This window comes from Dreissena polymorpha, chromosome 5 (assembly GCF_020536995.1).
Source record: "Dreissena polymorpha isolate Duluth1 chromosome 5, UMN_Dpol_1.0, whole genome shotgun sequence".
NCBI classification, from domain to species: Eukaryota; Metazoa; Mollusca; class Bivalvia; order Myida; family Dreissenidae; genus Dreissena; species Dreissena polymorpha.
The window spans coordinates 35204589-35224918 of NC_068359.1; the positions used below are offsets into that span (position 1 = coordinate 35204589).

The 20330-nt window shown below is 33.6% G+C and overlaps 1 protein-coding gene across 9 annotated transcripts in view; it reads right to left on the minus strand.

Moving 5' to 3' along the window:
- Positions 1-20330, minus strand: part of LOC127881598 (uncharacterized) — a 71698-nt gene that overhangs the window by 42712 nt on the left and 8656 nt on the right. For 7 of the 9 annotated variants that reach the window (XM_052429603.1, XM_052429600.1, XM_052429599.1 and 4 more), the window contains exons 3-8: positions 19626-19646; positions 16215-16298; positions 3932-4012; positions 3414-3507; positions 2300-2533; positions 1984-2142 (exon numbers count right to left, since the gene is read on the minus strand). In XM_052429603.1, the coding sequence (XP_052285563.1) occupies positions 1984-2142; positions 2300-2533; positions 3414-3507; positions 3932-4012; positions 16215-16298; positions 19626-19646 (673 nt within the window). Of the gene's footprint in view, positions 1-1983; positions 2143-2299; positions 2534-3413; positions 3508-3931; positions 4013-6196; positions 6233-16214; positions 16299-19625; positions 19647-20330 lie in introns of all 9 variants that reach the window. The other 2 variants (XM_052429597.1, XM_052429595.1) reach the window with 2 other exon arrangements.

Here is a 20330-nt window from a genome sequence, read left to right on the forward strand (position 1 = left end):
ACATCCGGGTCAAGCAGTCATAATTACAAAAGAAAGAAGCAGAGACGCTGTTTTTTGTATTCACATTTAATTCAATTTGACAATATTCGGGACGATAATAATTATAATAATAATAAAGTAATAAGAAGACAAAATGGTTACTTCCGTTTTTATAGTTGTCTAGATGAATTACTTTTTCTTTTTTCGAGTTACAAACTCGATACTTTAATATAACTTAAAATACAACTAAACCGCTCGTGTTTTTCATAATTTAGTTAATTGAAATACGCTGCTGTCATTAAGGCTAGTTTGGGAGTAAAAAACAAATTAATTATCACCTTTCAATTTAATGCGGCAATCGGCAGACAGGTGTAATAGACTCTATTAGCATCATAAAACTAATTATTTAATTACCACTCTTTACTTCAGATATGGTAAATATGCGGTAGAAAGATAAATAGTGGTCAGCTAAGAAATATTTATTTACGGGTATTGTCAGTTGTTTTTTTTTCATTTGCTAATCTCTTTATACGACTTAGCGTCCAGTCGCTATTTTGTAGGCAGACAACGATATTAACTGTGTATTCAAAGAATACAGTGTACGCGCATGGATGACCCAATATTATCCGATAGCTCCTCCCGTTCTCACGTTTCATTCGACAACGTCATTTCATGTGTAAGCGAGCTCAATGTTGATTGGCCAGCTACCATGCGCACTTCAATAACAATAAGGTCAAGCGATGTCTCATAATCGGGTACAGATCGGGTTTCTTTTACTGTTCGAATTGCAAACACTTTCATTAAAACAAAGAGACAAATATAGAAAACCAGTCCGATATAAATGGCGGATGTTTTCAATGAAATTTTACTAGATTTTCGCATTTTAACAAAATAACAAATAAGATTTTTATTGAGCCAAATTCTCAATATTTTCGCAAATGACTCAAATGGCGAACGACAGCGCAAGCCCTGTTGCACCCCTTTGATGTAAAAGTGTAGTTCAAAATGGCTGCCGCGAAGCGAACAAAAGCGATTTAGTTGAAACTTTTCACAGGAAAAATTTTGTTCTGCTCTAAACTCGTTTATTATACTTGAAGAAAAAATCGGCAGGTAAAAAAGTGCGTAGTATATATTCGTAGATTTACGGTACACTGTCAGCAATTATTCCAAAATAAAATCTTAACCTCCCTTTTAATGCCTACTATTTACACTTTCAATGTTCCCTATGATTAAACAGCCACAGTATAGCTGTGACCAGGAAGTTTTTCCAAAATCATAGAGTTGTAAAATGTCCAAGGTTATATTACAATTTACAGCATTCTTAAAACATAAACATTTAGATGTTGTGTTCAATAAACACAGGTGCCACACTGGAGGCCAAGACATTATTGATTCATTGACAGGTATGAATCAGTCTTTGTCCAAGAAAGTGTCAAGTCAATGCCAAATTGTGTTCAGACACCTTAGTTTGCTGAGTGTTGGACAGAAGTATCAAAGCATTTTAGTAATAAGTATTGATGTTGACCTATTGATATTAACCCATTTATGCCTAGTGGACTTTCCCAACCTTCTAAATTGGATCAATTTATTTCCAAAATTAGGGATGTCTAGCATATGTATTTCTATATTTAGAATATTTCTTACAGAAATTCCTTTAAGCAAACAGCGCAGACCCAGATGAGACGCCGCATCATGTGGCGTCTCATCTGGGTCTACGCTGTTTGCCAAGGCCTTTTTTCTAGACGCTAGGCATAAATGGGTTAACAATCAATGTTGACCTTCTGAATGAGACCATAAGTAGGTCAACATCAAATACAAACTGAGGTAAGGGTGATATAGTAGTGTTGAGGTCATTTAAAGATAATGTTCATGCATATATGCAAGCTTTGCTTCAGTAGATGACGGACATTACAAGTTAGGAATCTCCTGGATGTGTATGTGTATGTTCTTATTCTTAGGTGATATAGTAGATTGTTGATGACTGAATCAGGAACATGACAGTACCTGACAACTCCGTTGGCATAGTGACAAACCCCTCTGCCACTGGGAGTGAAGCAAGCAATCATGCGAGAATCCAGGCCATCCTCATAGACAATGGTGTAATATCCAGGGCGACCAAACCCTGCCCCAGTGAAGATTACAGCGGGGCGGCCTGACGGATAGCTAGACAAAGGTCAAGGGAAAGAAAACTGGCAATTTTGATGGCTTAAAAATATTTTTTTTTTGGTATTACTTTATCTTTTACACACTTTAAACACTAAGTAATGGCTCAGTATTTGGGTGCCTTTCTTTTAATTAAATAACAACATCCAAAGGATACTAGACTACTGTTGTTCCATCGTTATGCTGAGCTTGCATGAGTTTCCTCCCCTCATTCCTCTCGTCTGAAATGCTAGGGATCTTTGGCTTGCCTCCCCTAGATATGGGGTTAACGCTTGATTTCACTGGAGACTTGCGGTACTTGAGAAGCGTCTCCTTCTTTGTGTCGCCATAGTAACGCACAAAGACCGGCTTGTCGTTACCCTGGTCCACTTCTTTAGCCTTCTGTTCAGCTCTGTGGAAAATAAGTATGTCAAAGCTTTATATGCAATGATATTAAGTTACGGGGCATGCAGTTATTTCAATTGAGTGTTACCCATGAAACTATTTACTGGTTTTATTAAAATAACATCTTTTTCAATATGAGATTGTTAATTAGTGACACATTCATCTTTTATGTTTACTTCATTTAGGAAGAGACATTCATGGACCTTCACCAGATTTTTAACCAACTTATTTTTTGCACAGCATGCACCAGACTTAATTTTAATTGGATGTACATATTGGTCTAGTGTTGTTAATTGACCAAGAAATTAATAAAAAAATTCATTTCATTTAATTTTTACAATGATTGGCCATAACTTGATGTAAATTTCTACCTGATTAAAATTTCATAGACATGGACACTATCCATAAGACAATTACATTCCGGAGAAACAAACATGTCCATGGGAACAACACAATGAAATGCAGACTGAAACAAATTAATAAGCGAATGTTTGGTGCATAACACAAATGATGAATTCAGCTTGATGGAAAATGTGCATTCTGCACAAAGATTTTTAAGATGGCATTAATATCTGCAACTTAAGGACTATTTGAGACACATGACAAATAAACAGGAATTCATAGAACACTTAATTATATAGGATTTCATAAGACACATAGTAAGATATGATTTCATAGGACATATAGTTATATATGATTTCACAGGACACATAAACAGGGTACCATTGGACACATAGTTAGATATGTTTTCATTTTACACATAAACAGGGTCTCATAGAACAGTTAATTATAAAGAATTACAAAGGACACATACATAATGGGATTTCATAGAACACATACTGGTAATCACATCAGATACTTAAAGACACATATATAAGGTATCTTACATGTCTTTGAGAGACTCCTGGAGGCGCTGTACACAGTACTGGAGGATCTGATTTTGGTCAACCTCCTCCTGGCGTCCTTTCAGCATGATCCAACCTGGATAACACGGGAATACTGGGGATAATGCATAATGTAAAGTGTCATCCCAGCTAGAGTAGCCTGTACCTTAGGGATGACGATTTCCACTTTAATGGAACTTTTAGTTTTAAAGAAGTCTGTGCTAAACGAAAATCTTGAATAGGTGTTAGATGTTAATCCTTATTGTTTGTAAAAAGGGTTGACAGTACTTTACTTTTTTCTTCTAAAGAAGTGTTCAACATACTCAACATTTTCCTTCAAAAGAATGGTCTGACAGTAGATAACCTTTTTCTCTTATTACTTAAAAAGTGCTCAATTAATTCAGTACTTAACCCTTTCCTTCGAAAGGAGGGTTTTGACAGTACTTTACCTTTTTCTAGGAAGGAAGGGTTTGACAGTACATTACTTTTTCTTTCAAAAGAAGGGTTTAACAGTTCTTTACCTTTTTCTTCGAATGAAGGGTTTGAGAGTTGGAAGTTGATGGTTTGATAAAAGGAGTTCATCGGATTGCCAAGGGTGGTTGCTGTAATCACAGAGAATACAGGATTTGTTAGAACAAAGTTGTGCATGTAATGGGACTCAATATAATCTACTAATCTTGATTTGTTTTTCAATTATATTACAATTAATTTACACACATTATAGATAGACTGTCATACCAAACATAATTAGCATGTCATTTTATATCTGATCACATTTCTTTACTCTTAATCAATTAAAATGTTTACTTAACATTACATTTTGATGATTCACCATAAATAGTGTTTCATTATTTCATTAAAAAGATTAATAACTTTTAATCATGATGATAAATAAGTAATATTAAGGGAAAACACAATATTTCAATACAAGGGTGTTCAAGCATATATCTTGACACTGAAATGACCAATAGTAACAGTGGGAAAGAAACTATGTCAAAAAAAAGGATTAAAAAAAATGTTTGCAAAATAACTCGTTTTTAAAGAACAAACACAATTTCAGTTTATTTAAAGAAAAACAATTTTTCACAGGCTTTCACACATACAATGTGAACATGAAAGTAAACTATGTCTATAAACCTATGGTATAAATATTTGCATATATACCTTAACAAAAATACACAAATATTTTGTTATTATATGCTAGAATTGCAAAATGTATATTTAACCATCATTGAATATACTAAAAAAGAAGTATCAGTCAAAATACTAAATTTTGCTGTCTTTAAAAGGACAAATCTTAAAAGGGTGAGAAAAAAAAATCATATGCCAAGTTTATAAGTTAATAATTTAATTTGAGCCACACAGAGTTTAAAAAAAAGCTGAAAACACAAACACAACATTAACTAATAACATTTATAATCAAAGCGCTGGAGGCACTGGAGGTGTTCGCTATTGTATAAGTTAAGACGCAATTAACTCTGTTTAAAAAATTATGATATAGCTTTTTATATTGCAAGTTTTAAATGAGCACAACCCATTCACATTTATAAAGAGTGTGTCTTAAAGCACAGGTCCAGATGTGTTGTTTTTTTAAATCATTAATGAAAAATATAATTTAAGCTTCATTTTGGGAAAACTGGGCTTAATGCATATGCATTAATTGTCATCACAGTAACAGAGACTCTCTTTAAACAAAAAACATTCTAAAATCAGAAAGTGTCGTCCTTGATTAGCTTGTGCGCATTGCACAGGCTAATCAGTATGCACAGGCTAATCTTATTTGATATGCATTAAGCCCCGTTTTCCCTGAAAGCAGCCAACATGTACATATTTCAATGATAAACACTAGACTGGCCAATTTCATCTTACAAGCTGTTAAACACTATTAGTCATATAAACCCTCTGCAGTGTACCAGATGTGAAATATAAACAGGCAAATGTGGTGGCTATCTTTCCTCGCAGACGCTCATAGCATTTGTCATCTGATGCAACAGGCAGTGGTTTTCTTTCCATACTGTAGCTAAGGCTTCTAAGCACATACTGATTTGCAAAATATGGTCTGTAACATTAGTGTGAGCTAATGCTCACACTAAAAATGGTGCTAGTAATACCATGTAATTGAACATAATATTTTGTTATTCATGTTTTTCTTTTTCTTCACATTATTCTTTATGACTAAATAACATTGTGGAAATATGCTTAAGCTAGATGAAAAGCCAGTTTTTTCCACAAAAATATTATTATTGAAAAACAGGACTTGGATAAATATAGCAGAGACACATATATTGGAATGACATGAAAGCATACGTAATATTAAAATCGAAGAAGAAATAGTTCTTCAAATTTTAATATTTCATACATAAATGTATACATCCCATGTACATAAATTCCTTACTCTTAATAAAAAACAAACAATATTGTTTATTCTCTATAAACACCCAACAGGCTCCTTACATTTTCCTAGGGATGTTAGAGGGGTTGTTTTTTTTCGGTCAAAATAATGGAATTATTTTATATAACGCGCTTTAAGAAAACAATAATTTCATACATTTAATTCACTTTATTCAAAAACTTCAGTAAAGGAATGAATTTGCATTCACTTTTTGACGCAAACACAGTATGAATATTGTAAGGCATTTTATGTTTTTTGAGGAAAAATAAGGGGAAGGGGCTTAGGGTAGGGGTGTTAATTAAAGAATATTAAAAAATATAGTAATCAAAATTGTAACCACATAACTAACTGTAACTAAATATAACACATTATTTCAACTGCTGCCAATTCAAACCTTTCAGTTTGTTCCACATTGACGTTTCTGACGAAACTGAATCAAACAAATCCGTACAAATAAAATATTTAGTATATGAGACTGGAAAAAAACATATCATAAACATACAAAGCCACTAAGCATTACCTTAAAATCATGTTAATACAAATACTTATTGTAGATTTAAAATTACTTTAAATAAAACATTCTGATATAATTAAATTTGAAGAAACTCTAAAAGAGCCTTTGTAGAAGATTTAACAGGCAATTTTCAGCGCATGCAGCTGTTTAACCCAGCTTTTCACGTATGCTGACCTTTGTTAGTGTCCAATGAATACAAGATGTGTTTGTGAAACACAATGTCCCCCTATATGATGTTTGACCTTGTAGGATGACCTTGACCTTGACCCTTCACCACTCAAAATGTGCAGCTCCATGAGATACACATGCATTTCAAATATAAAATTGCTAGCTTCAATATTGCAGAAGTGACATTACATGAGCAATATTGACCCATATATTTGACCTTGAAGGATGACCTTTTACCACTAAAAATGTGCAGCTCTATGAGATACACATGCATGCCAAATATCAAGTTGCTATCTTCAATATTGCAAAAGTATTCATAAAATTAGCGATTTGGGCCACATTTATTTGACTTCTGACCTTGAAGGATGGCCTTGACCTTGACCTTTCACCACTCAAAATGTGCAGCTCCATGAGATACACATGCATGCCAAATATCAAGTTGCTATCTTCAATATTGCAAAAGTACTCATAAAATGAGCGATTTTGGCCACATATATTTGACATCTGACCTTGAATGATGACCTTGACCTTGACCTTTTACCACTCAAAATGTGCAGCTCCATGAGATACACATGCATGCCAAATATCAAGTTGCTATCTTCAATATTGAAATACTGCAAAAGTGTACATTAAATGAGCGATTTTGACCCATATATTTGACCTTTGACCTTGAAGGATGACCTTGACCTTGACCTTTCACCACTCAAAATGTGCAGCTCCATGAGATACATGTGCATGCCAAATATCAAGTTGCTATCTTTAATAGTGCAAAAGTTATTGCAATTGTTAAAGTTGGCGCAAACCAACCAACCAACAGACCAACCAACAGACCAACAGACAGGGCAAAAACAATATGTCCCCCACTACTATAGTGGGGGACATAAAAAAAAATTCCCACTGGTTTATCACTAATGAAAAGACTTGAGGGATAGAACAGTTTTACACTCAACTCTAGATATCAATACAATATGTGTGTGTTCCTTTATATTTAGAAGATTGTCAGCGCCTTGGCGTAAGAAATGACATATTTAGTAATTATAATCAGATTGCATTCTGCAGTGTAATAGTATATTTTAGATCATTAAAGTGTTGTTTTTCCCTATCCTGATATTCGTTTTGACAAAAATATTTGTAATTGTTTTTGAAATTGAACGTTAAACATGTAAAAGTTTATATATATATATATATATATATATATATATATATATATATATATATATATATATATATATATATATATATATATAGTAAAACTAGGTGGACTGGAATTTTATTTTGACCGAAAATATCTATAATGAAGAAATTTGGCGATATTATTATGGTATGTCAATAATAGATTCTTACCGTAATGTGTTTTCAACAATTCCATGATATAAACTATTTTCTATTAATTAAACAAGAATTATTCCACAATATTGACCAATTTATTAACAATGAGCGCGATAATTCCCGATACTTTTACTGATAAAATCAAATAATATTGTACAAGTCTGTTGGAAGAATGCGAATATATATGTTTAAAATATGTATGGATTATTTGCGTGTGGCCAGTTGAACTCTATAATGCTTTCATTTTATTTCCATTCTTCTTTTCAGTTGTGTATACATAGATATAGATCATTAATATCTAACAATGCAAAATTAACCTTGAAATCTGGCGTAACACCCTGTAATCGATTTGCGTCTGATGCAGCTAAGAACAGGGCAGAAAAAGAAAATGCTTTGATCTCATTGATATAACTCTATATCTGTCACCAACAGCAACTTCAATCAACGCCATATATCTTTTTATAGATTTCCTGTTAATGCTAGCCTCGTATTTTTTTAATTGAAAAGTTAAAATACACCTCTGAAACTATGGAAAAATATCAAAACAGCAAAACAAACAAATTGTTCAAAGGCATCATAACATCTGTTAAATCATTGTTTTAAAATTCAGTTGACAGATAAGTATTTTTCCTACAAACAAATTGTGAAAATTTCCCTTTAATGTAAATTCGACATCATTAAATACCAGTCCTGCCATTAATATTCTTATATTACAATCAGGGCAACAAAAAAGAATCGTTTTAACGTTTTTGCAAGTTGACAGCAAACAAATTTAAAAAACAATTGATCGTACAGAAAACAATTATGAAATTGGTAAAACAAATTGCAATCGATTCTTTGTTGTTTTAGTTTTCCTGGTTCCTGGTTTGATTTGTATTATCATATTTTGACCTTTAGTGCAGCTGTAATAATAATTTGTGATAAGTTTATATGAAAACCGGTTCAGAACGGTGTCTACATAAAAAGTTTTACTTCCGTCATAAAAAGTTCTAGAAAATGTCAGCTGTAACGGCAACGCTAACCGAACCATTGGGAAAAGACGTTGTTAAGAATGTTACTTTGGACTTAATATTACAGGTTGTGACAGAAAATGATAGTCAGTGTAAAACACCGTGGCAATTCAGTGTTTGAACAATTTATCATGTGAAAAAAGTGGAAAAAAGACTTCCCCAGGCTTGTCGTACATGGAGAGGGCTTGCAAGTGCGGCTTAAGTGTAACATTTGTATAACAGGAAATGTTCAAACAATATTGGCTAGGGATGGGTTGTGTAAAATACAAAAGGACACGATAGCTAAAGCATAACAACAGTATGAAACACAGGGATGCAGAGAAGAAAATGTTAACTTCCAAAGCAGAAGCTTCAACCTCCAACACCTAGTGTTGGTGTATATCAGCAAAAAGTTGATGATATCACATTGTTTCATACTGTGTATTATGTAGTACTAGTACTAGTACTGTATGTAGTAGTAGTAGTAGGACGTTTTCATTGGCTGATTAATTTGAGGGAACAAGATAGTATTTGATTGGCTGACTAACTTGTGGCCACGATTTAGCTAAGTCGGGATCTCGAGATCTCGAAATCGGGATTGCAGTGAATCGAATGGAAATTGGCCATATTGGTATCGAAATGGAATCGGCTGCGTTGAACCGTTTTTTTCGATGCATCGAACCGGATCGTTACAGCTCTAGCAGCAAAATCATTGATTTATTCAAGCTTTTAACTTCCTTTCTTGATGGCACATTAGGACAACTTAACCACTTAAAATTCAGTGATGGTGATAATTTGAAAGCAGTAAAGGTTTTGATACAGAAACCTAAGTGGTGCAAAAATTGTTAGACAAAGAGAAAGAGAATCAATACAGTGGCCAAGTATAAGGGGTATGTGACAGCTGGGCTCATACACAAAGTATTCACTGAAGAATCTGTGTAAGAGGGTCATCTTGATGCATTCTGACTTGACCGAACTTGTTATGCTATGCAATATAGATCTGTATGAGAGAAGTCTGAGTACCCCAAACCGCATAAAGAACAAGTACAAGGGGTCTATTAAGCCAGAAAATCTTGACACACTAATATTTATTGCTGTGACCAAGTGTGCCATGACATTTAATTTACAAAAATGAGTTCAGGTGTGGCTCTTCCAGGATTTCAAAACCAATGCTAAAAGAGTGTGCTCTGAGACTGAAAGTCAGGAGTCAGTTGAAACAAAAAATCATCATATATGTTTTGTCAAAGACAATTTAATGAATTTATTAATATTAAAAAAAAACAACAAGAGATGAGTTTGTCAGAAACACAACGCCCCCTACTGCGCTGCTTTGAAGCCATATCTTTGACCTTGAAGGATAACCTTCACCTTTCACCACTCAAAATGTGCAGCTCCATGAGATACACATGCATGCCAAATATCAAGTTGCTATCTTCAATATTGCAAAAGTTATTGCAAAACTTTGACGAAGGTTAAAGTTTTCCACAGAATGACAGACAGACAGACACACAGACAGACAGACAGGTTAAAAACAATATACCCCCGATCATTCAATCCGGGGGCATAAACATCAATGTGCGGGAACAAAAACTGTCACATGACCACAAATGCGAACGACCACGGCTATTTTTCGGATAAAACGTCAATCGAAGGTATGTTTTCTTACGTTTTCTCCGTTTTAGCAGAACACATGTTACATTGCCTTGGTTCACCGTACTCAGTGCGAATTCTACTTTTCATTGATGTATTGCTCATATTTTTAGGTATAATACTTTTTGAGAACATGCAATGACAAATATCGAACTTGACGATGTAGACGACCACACATTTTTACTAAAACCTGTGTTTGTTGTTAAAGCGATTACAAATGAAGGTTTTATTACTGTCATTATGCGTATTTATTTCAAATACGACCAAATATAAGTCTCAATATTAATATTTTATTATTTAGAACGACCGACGACATTTGTTTTGAAATTGGCGAACGACCACACCCGAGTTATAGGCGAACGACCACACACTGTATTCTTGACACATGTATGCATGCAATAAAATGTATATTTCAGATGGATCGCTCAGACCCACATATATTCCGCTATTGTGGCAACGTACTTAAAAGCAAGTCGTCTCTGCGCCAGCATGAGATTAGTCACACAGGCACTGGGAAGGGATATACATGCTGCGATAAAGTGTTCTTCAGCAAGGCGAATCTGAACAGGCACAGGTACAATAATTGTGTTAATCATATATTGAATTATGTTGGTCAGAAAGTGTAATTAATACAAAAATATGCTGTTAATTTCTTCTTTTTAATTTGTATTTAACCCTGATGAAATTTTACAAATAAGAGGTACAAAATCGACACAGCAAAGATGGGTGCTTAACCTATCAAAACTATTGTATTTCATAACTAGTGTATCATGTCACATGCAAAAAGTCTTACTTGCTTATGTTTGTAATGGGATCAACATGGGCTTAATAAACAGCTTGAAGTACTGATAGTTTAAGGCCCAGTCTCACTAACACATTTTGCGATGCCGGTGGAGCCCCGATGCGTGATCCGGGGTCTACCGGTATGAACCGGGGCTCCACCAGGAATGTCCGGGATGAACCGGGTACAATCGGGGCTCCACCGGCAAACTATAAAAATGTTTAATACCTCCGGGATGAACCGGGAGTCACCGGGCCGTACCGGAAACAACCGGCGCGGCACCGGGAACAACCGGGGCAGCACCCTAGCTCCACCGGCACGAACCGGGGTTTATCTGAGATGCTTTTGACACCGGCAGAACTACGGCAACGTCCCGGTCTGACGCCGGTATAGCCCCGATGAATGCCGGCAGAGTCCCGGTGTAGCTATGTTTCACCAATTAATGCCGGTAGAGCTACGGTTCGTGCCGGTGGAGCCCCGGTTGTAGCCGGTTAATCACGGCAGAGTTACGGTTATTGCCTCCAGCATGAACCGGGAGTCACCGGGACGTACCGGGAACAACCGGCGCGGCACCGGGAACAACCGGGGCAGCACCGTATCTCCACCGGCATCTGCATATTTATGCATGAATCTGCATGTGTATATGCATGTGTATGTATGTATCTGCATATTTAGGCATGTATCTGCATGTTTATGTATGTATCTGCGTGTGTATGTATATGCACGTGTATGTAAGTATCTGCATGTGTATGCGTGTATCTGCATGTGTATGTATGTATCTGCATATTTATGCATGTATCTGCATGTGTATGTATGTATCTGTAAGTGTATGTATGTATCTGCATGTGTATGTATGTATCTGCATGTGTATGTATGTATCTGCATATTTATTGCTGTATCTGCATGTGTATGTATGTATCTGCATGTGTATGCATGTATCTGCATGTATATGTATGTATCTGCATGTGTATGTATGTATCTGCATGTGTATGTATGTATCTGCATGTGTATGTATGTATCTGCATGTGTATGCATGTATCTGCATGTGTATGTATGTATCTGCATGTGTATGTATGTATCTGCATGTGTATGTATGTATCTGCATGTGCATGTATGTATCTACATCTGTATGTATGTTTCTGCATATTTATGCATGAATCTGCATGTGTATATGAATGTGTATGTATGTATCTGCATGTGTATGTATGTATATTTGTGTGTGTGTGTGTGTGTGCGTGCGTGCGCGTGTGTGTGCGCGCGCTTGCGTGCATTCGTACGAGTGTTTAATAATTAAGTGTGGTCGTTCGCATAAATTTATATACAAAGTGTGGTCGTTCGCAAATGGTTTTCAAGTGTGGTCGTTCGCACATTTATTTTCCCTTTATAATTATACTTAAGACAATGTTTATAACCTTTTTAAACCATTTAGATTTCGAAACTGTTCTGTTGGTCTTATTAGTACAGTTAAACATTGACAACTTGGTCTTTTAAAAGAGAAACGGACACAGAAACAAGATGTGTGGTCGTCTACATCGTCAAGTTCGATATTTGTCATTGAATGTTCTCAAAAAGTATTATACCTAAAAATATGAGCAATACATCAATGAAAAGTAGAATTCGCACTGAGTACGGTGCACCAAGGCATTGTAACATGTGTTCTGCTAAAACGGAGAAAACGTAAGAAAACATACCTTCGATTGACGTTTTATCCGAAAAATAGCCGTGGTCGTTCGCATTTGTGGTCATGTGACAGTTTTTGTTCCCGCACATTGAACATTGACAGTATGAATTCATTATGACTTTAGTTTATTTATTGCAATATTTAGAATTGCTATGAATTATCACCGCCCGCTGATCTCATCCAGAAATATAGAAAGTCTTTTATCAAATTGTAAAAAACTTTTTGACAAATTGATTTTAGGGGAAACAAGAAATATCTTTAAAAAAGATATACAGCGTTGATAGTTCAATGAAAGAGATCAAGGATAGCGAATGTCTTTTTCTGTGCAGTTCTTAGCTGCATCACAAGCAGTACGGGATGTTACGCGGAGTTTTCGCGCCTTTTTTTACATTATTACATATTGCTGGTCATAAACCTATAGATACAAAACAGAAAACCAAAAGAAGAATGGAAGTGAAATTAAAACATAGAGTCAACCGGCCACACGTGAAGTATCGGTATTTAAAGGTGCGTTCTTCGAACAAACCTGTTTTAGTGGTTTGTCGGGCATTGCTATTTGATTCGATTATTAACAGTATCGAGAATCATCGCGCTAATGCTTAATACATTAGTCAATATGGTGGAATAATTATTGTTAAATTAATCAAAAATAATATTTATCATTGTATTGTTGAAAACACATTAATAATCTATTATTGACTTACCATAATTATATTGCTGAATATCTTCATTTAACATATTTCTGGTCTAAAGAAAATTCCAGGTCACCTAGTTCACGGATAGCGTCTTTATTATATAACGATTATTTTACTGGCCGCGAACTCCGGTGATGACCTGTATATAAACTCTGACATTCACACACTGGCTGCGAATTGACCCGATACCTCGCAGATTGAAATGCAATGCATTAAAATGAGGCCTAGCTTCCACTGCTCTTTATACTTTTACATGTTAACATGTTGACAGGAATATGGAAGTAAGAACTAAATATGAGAACATAGCCTTTAAGTATAAACGCTTTTGCACTGGCCATCCTGTGAAAATAAAAGGTGCACGCACAAACTGTATTGATGTCGAGAATTGAGTGTAAAACTGCTCTATCTATTAAGCCTTTTCATTAGAGATAAAATTGTTTCATGCAGTAAAACAGTTTTACAAAGACGCGGATATATGTTTCCAATGTTCTGATGGTATGCTCAAATCAGCCAATGGAATTAATGAAGTGTATTCATTCGTACCTAGCCGCGGGAAATTTTATTTAAATTTTATTGGACACTTACAAAGGTCAGGTAAGGTGAAAAGCTGGCTTAATACAGCTACGCCGAAAAACTAATTGTTACAAAAGCTTGTAGTAAAGACTAATGAAACCTTATCTGTTATCACATCAATCTGGCAGACAATGCATCAAAAGGATAATTATTTTGCAAATCAATTTCTCTTTGAAATCTTGAAAGATCAATTTGAACAATAAACCGTCATTCTTTACAAGAACAATGGTCTGTAAAAAAATACAAATAATTATTCCCTTTCATTTTCAGACCACAATGAGTAATATTTAAGTATGTGAAAATATCGCCAAGTCTAAATTAATAACTGAACAATACAAGACATTTTGTTCCAGCCTTAAATTGCATCAAGTCCTCAGATAAAGCTTCAAAATTAAAACGAAGATAATTTGTTAATTTACAAGCATGGATGTAATAACTTGTTTATAAACAGCTCATGAAGTATTCATAGACACGAAGGCAAGCATGGCCTATGGTTGATGATCAGAGTTTAAGGCACCAATCTTTTACGAAAGTGTGTCAACTGTCAACATTTTAACATTGTGATTTTTTTTGGAAAACAAGCTTGTGGTTTCAGGCCAAAAGAGTTTTAAAGTATCAATATTTAACCTTATACATTATAGCCCTCAAAGATGGTCAAGCTTTTCAATGATTTATAACAATTTGTTAAATGACCATCCCCGGAACACTCCTGCCAAGTTTGATTAAAATCCACCACACATTTACATTTGAACCTCAGCAACTTCAGACAGGCAGAGCTCAAGCACACTTAGGCACTTTGTGCTCAAAGCTCAATTGATCGAAGTACACAATGCTTTGCATTAGAGTCTCAGCTTATTCAGACAATGAAACATGGATTAATTTATTTTGTACAAGCCTTACATATTAGAAGAAGGAACACAAGACTACATATGGGAAAGTGCCTCAAAATCATTTTTTTCGCAAAAATTTCATTTGAGCTGTGCTCTGAGAAAATGGGGCTTCATGCATATGCATAAAATGTTGTCCCAGATTAGCCTGTGGACTCCCTACAGGCTTATCAAGAACTACACTTCCAGCTTTTATGGATTTTTTTGTTTAACTCTTTCATTGCGGGAACCGAATTTTGAAGGCCTGTGCAAACAGTTTGGATCCAGATGAGATGCCACAGAACGTGGCGTCTCATCAGGATCCAAACTGTTTGCTATTCTGATAGTATTCTTTGAAAAAAATCGAAGAAAATGCTAATTTTAAAAATTCAGCAGACGACATTTTAGCAGACAACAAATTTCCCAGCATGCAAAAGGTTAAAGTCTTTTCTTAAAACAAAAATCCAGTCTAGGAGGAAAGTGTCATCCCTGATTAGCTGACTGCACAGGCTAATCTTGGACAAAACTTTACCTGCATGAAGTCCAATTTCCCTAGAGTGCAGTACGTTTTTATTTTACCACCAGAGCATAGGAACCTTTACTGCTGAAAATAAAATTACATGCTAGGGAAAATCTAATATAAGATAAAACATGTTAATGAAAGGGTCACATAATATTAAAGGGAAAATGTCAAAATCCACAAGTCAGCTGATTATTTCACTTTCAAGTCAGTCTGATTATAAATTAAAATGAAATCTGTTTAGTCTTGCTATGCAAAAGCAACTGTCCGGAGTAAATATTAAAACTTTATTTACATCAGAATGATACAAAATGTTAAAGGCAATTACTTATTAAATAATAATGTACAAATGGATTACATTACAATCTTATATTTATAAAATTTAACTATTGTTTCATACAATTTTCTGTACCAGTTAAGATTTAAAACATAAAAAAAATCAAACAAGAACTTTAATTAATTCAATTGTGTTGCTTTTTAAAATAACCTTAAGTTAATATAAGGGCTGCAAGATATTAATGACTTTAAGTCTCCTTTCAAAAAATAGGACAGCTGCTTTTAAAAGAAGCCAATTAATGAAACAACCCACAACCCAAAAGGAAGCTGTCAGTTAACACCATAACAGGGTCAAGGTCAATGAACTCACAGCGAGCATCGAGAGTCTCCCCTATTAAGGAGAAAAGGTCGTTGTCACGACGACCCCTTATGACGCTGGGTGATGGACCCGAGACTGCAATAGGCACAGAAATGTGATCAAACTTCAGAAAAGTGACACATCTAAATATACCAGTATATATCTACAAAGTGATTTTCTATGCTCCCAATCGATATACCTGTGCATTTAAGAAAATAAATATATGTTTGTTTGATGAGTGAAAGAACACTTCAAACAGTATCAAATTCATTAAATAAGTAATAGAAGGGAATACAAAATTATCCTGAAAAAAATGCATATTAAATTCGTTATCAGTTCACATGTAGAGTGAAATCTGTAGAGAGAATTTTATATCACTCAACTAAACATTTATTCTGCATGCACACAAACTTTGCTTATGCAGAATATGGTTGATTAGTTTGATATTCAAAGCTGAAATAGATTTCATTTTCGTCCCATCATGCTGTCAATTCATCCATACATTGATAAAGCCATTTGAATCACGATCCTAAATATGCTAAAACCAATAATATGATTGCAACTAAAGGCGCAAAGAATACATAATATTGGTAATGTGCGCCTGTCAGAACTGAGACCTGGTCAAGAAATCTCTAATACTAATCTTGCAAATATTTTAACAATCTTTGAAATTATATTTACCGATTTCATACCCTGATGAAAATTCCTGAACACATGACTTTAAATAGTCTTCTCTTCTTGAATACAATTGACATAGCTCTACTATACATTTCGTCTTTGTACAAATAAATAAATGACATCATTATTAACTATTTACTACAAATTTGAAAAATACTCATCAATTTCAAAAAGAGATGCATTCTTAATACCTGTGGTTGCAGTTATTGCGAAAAGTGAAGTACATTTAAAATTAAGGAAAATATGCATCAATCATCAAGTTTTACAAGACAAATACACCAGATATTTTTACGACTTGATTTAATACTTAAAATGAGAGATGAGTAAATGTGCAACCTACTTTCCTCATCTTAAGGAGTAGATGAAGATAATCTGGATACCAATCTATACACCTTTCAATTATTGTTAGCTTGATACAAATATTTTATTGTGTAAAAAAGATATACATCAAAAAGTATTTAAAGGAAAAGCATAATTGTTATGTAACAAAGGAATAGTTTTGATTATAAAAACTAAATGTGCTCATTATTCTAAAACCAAGTGACCAATAAGAAAGACCAATATAGGAATAAAAAGTAGTACTAAAAGCAAGGGAAGTAATTCATAAAAATACCTCACTGCATTCATATACAAGGGAGACAACTCATGTGCTAGATTTACTTACCATGCATATTATCTGTGAAAACATAGCAAATTAACTGAAAATTATGGTATGGTATAACGGTAGCAATTTCATTTTTCTAAAAACATTAGTGTTTCCAATTGAAATTTAAATACATTGATAATTGTCAAATTTTATGTTTTATATTGTTACAAGAAAAATAATTAAGCTACCTTAATAGATCTCAAAGTATAATTTACTAAGATAAACAATATATAATTAAAACAGGCAAATTGCATAGTGATATAAATGTGTGCAAACTCCAAAAAATAAGCTTAAACATCATCCCACTTTTCAAGCAAAGCAAAATTGTGTTTTCATGTAAGCACAAATTATTATCACTCTAGCAATAGTTGTTTTTGCTCTCTTCAATTTGAAAGGTGAACACATTTTGCAGGAAGCATACAGCAATTAATTTTCTTTGGTTAAGGCAAAAAAATCCAATTAGTGCTGAATATACAGTAAAACTTGTTTCTCACATGAAGCAGGCATATATTTTTATTAAAATATAATCTTGCAATACTAATGTCATAACCGGTATTACAAATTACTTTTAGTGTTTTTAATGCAAACCATACATAAAATCAATGTAAATTATTGTATACTGTTTATATATTGAAACTTAAAAATATAAACTGTAATAAAGAATTATACCTATATTTTTATATTATTATGATTACTATATTAACTATAATTTCTAACTATATCTATGTGAAGTGTTTCTGACGTGGCTACAAGGATCAGGGATTTGGAAAGGGAACTGGAAAAATCGCAAGCAATTATTGAAACATCTATAAATACTTATTAACGTAACAACATAATTATTTCAGTTATTACACCAATTTTTAAGATAATATTTGATCATAATTTTTACCAAAGCATTGGAAAAAAGAGATGTGTTTGTCAGAAACACAATACCCCCTATTGCACCGCTTTGAAATAAAATGTCAATATATCATTTGGCAGGTTTGAAAATTATCTCCCTTTTAAAGCTTATTACTTCCCTTGGATAGTTTTTTTTTTCACTTTTTACCTTGAAGGATGACCTTGACCTTTCACCACTCAAAATGTGCAGCTTCATGAGATACACATGCATGCCAAATATCAAGTTGCTATCTTCAATATTTCAAAAGTTATGGCCAATGTTAAAGTTTTCGGACGGACACACGTCAGACAGACAGACGGACTGACAGTTCAATTGCTATATGCCACCCTACCGGGGGCATAAAATATATATATATATATATATATATATATATTATCTTAACCTAAATATTATATTATAAATACAATTTTGATGTTCTGGATATGTGATGTGTTAACTTACATAAATGTACTCTACTTGTCACTCTGATAATATAAAATTAATGGTCCTTCAGGTGCAAATTTGCAGAGCCAATTCAGAATCTGGTCACATTGCCATATGTCCATATCATAACTGTGCAAAAAATAATTCCCAACATTTTACCTATTCCATTAAAAGATTGGAGAAAATGGCATCTTGTTTAACAAAGTCATATAAATGAATCTCACTTAGTTTAAGAGCACAGTAACTTTAAGGTAACACCGTGATTTTTTTCTGCTTATTTAAGGGTCTGTTCAATTTTTCCCAATTTAATAGTATGAAACCATCCTGAATTCTTAAAATGACAAAATATTGAAAAAAAAAACTTGATAAGAAATCTGGAAGTACTAGTGTGGTATTTAGAAATGGCTTCTCAAATAACGAATGTAAAAAGTATTTCATTACTTATTTTTTAAATATTTACTTTAAGTTTCTTTTCCGACACAGGACTTAACAACACAAAAAATCCAAATAAGATTAGAAAAATTCTCGAAGTACACAAAAAACATGTCAAAGTGTTTCAAGATATATTTACAAAGATATTGACTTATGTAGAGACAAACATTTTTTTCTTCATGCCTCCCTTAGTTCAATGATATATGAACACATTTGAATGCATATATCATATGGCCATATGGAAATGCGATCAAATGATAAATTTCATTTTTGTATCGTTTCTTGCTATCTTTCCAAAACCCACAAACAGGTGAATTTACTAACAATATTCAAATGCACTTACAACTTTTCACTGAATGAGCACCTGTGATAGAGCATTTCAATATCAACATTACAATGTGTGATACGCATTTAAATATCACTATATACAATGTGTGATGGAACATTTAAATATTAATATTACAATTTGTGATAGAGAATTTAAATATCAATATTACAATGTGTGATAGAACATTTAAATATCAATTTTACAATTTGTGATAGAGCATTCAAATATCAATATTTTAATGTGTGATCGAGCATTCAAATATCAATATTACAATGTGTGATCAAGCATTCAAATATCAATACTATCATGTTTGCATGTTGTACATCATCATGATTAAATCTAAAATCTTTCTGTAACATCACAATATGTTGGCGTCAAAATGATATTCATGAATAAAGGGATGTTTTAAGGATGTTTGAAAACAGTGTATCAAAACAACTTGCAGTAAACTTTTAATTCTTCCAACATGTCAACTATGTGTTTATTTTAAATCAAATAGCAACAAGTAACTTTTTGGGGCAAAGTATGACAATCTGACAATAAATCAGCTTGACAACAAATGTGTAATCAAGTATTGATTTGTACGAATATTTGTATGTGGGGTATACTACATTGGCCTTAGACCAAATTGTTAAATATACTTAATTAATATTTTTTGCCCCACATACAAATATTTAGCACCACTGTACCTATTTTCATGTATGATTGTTCAGCAGTATT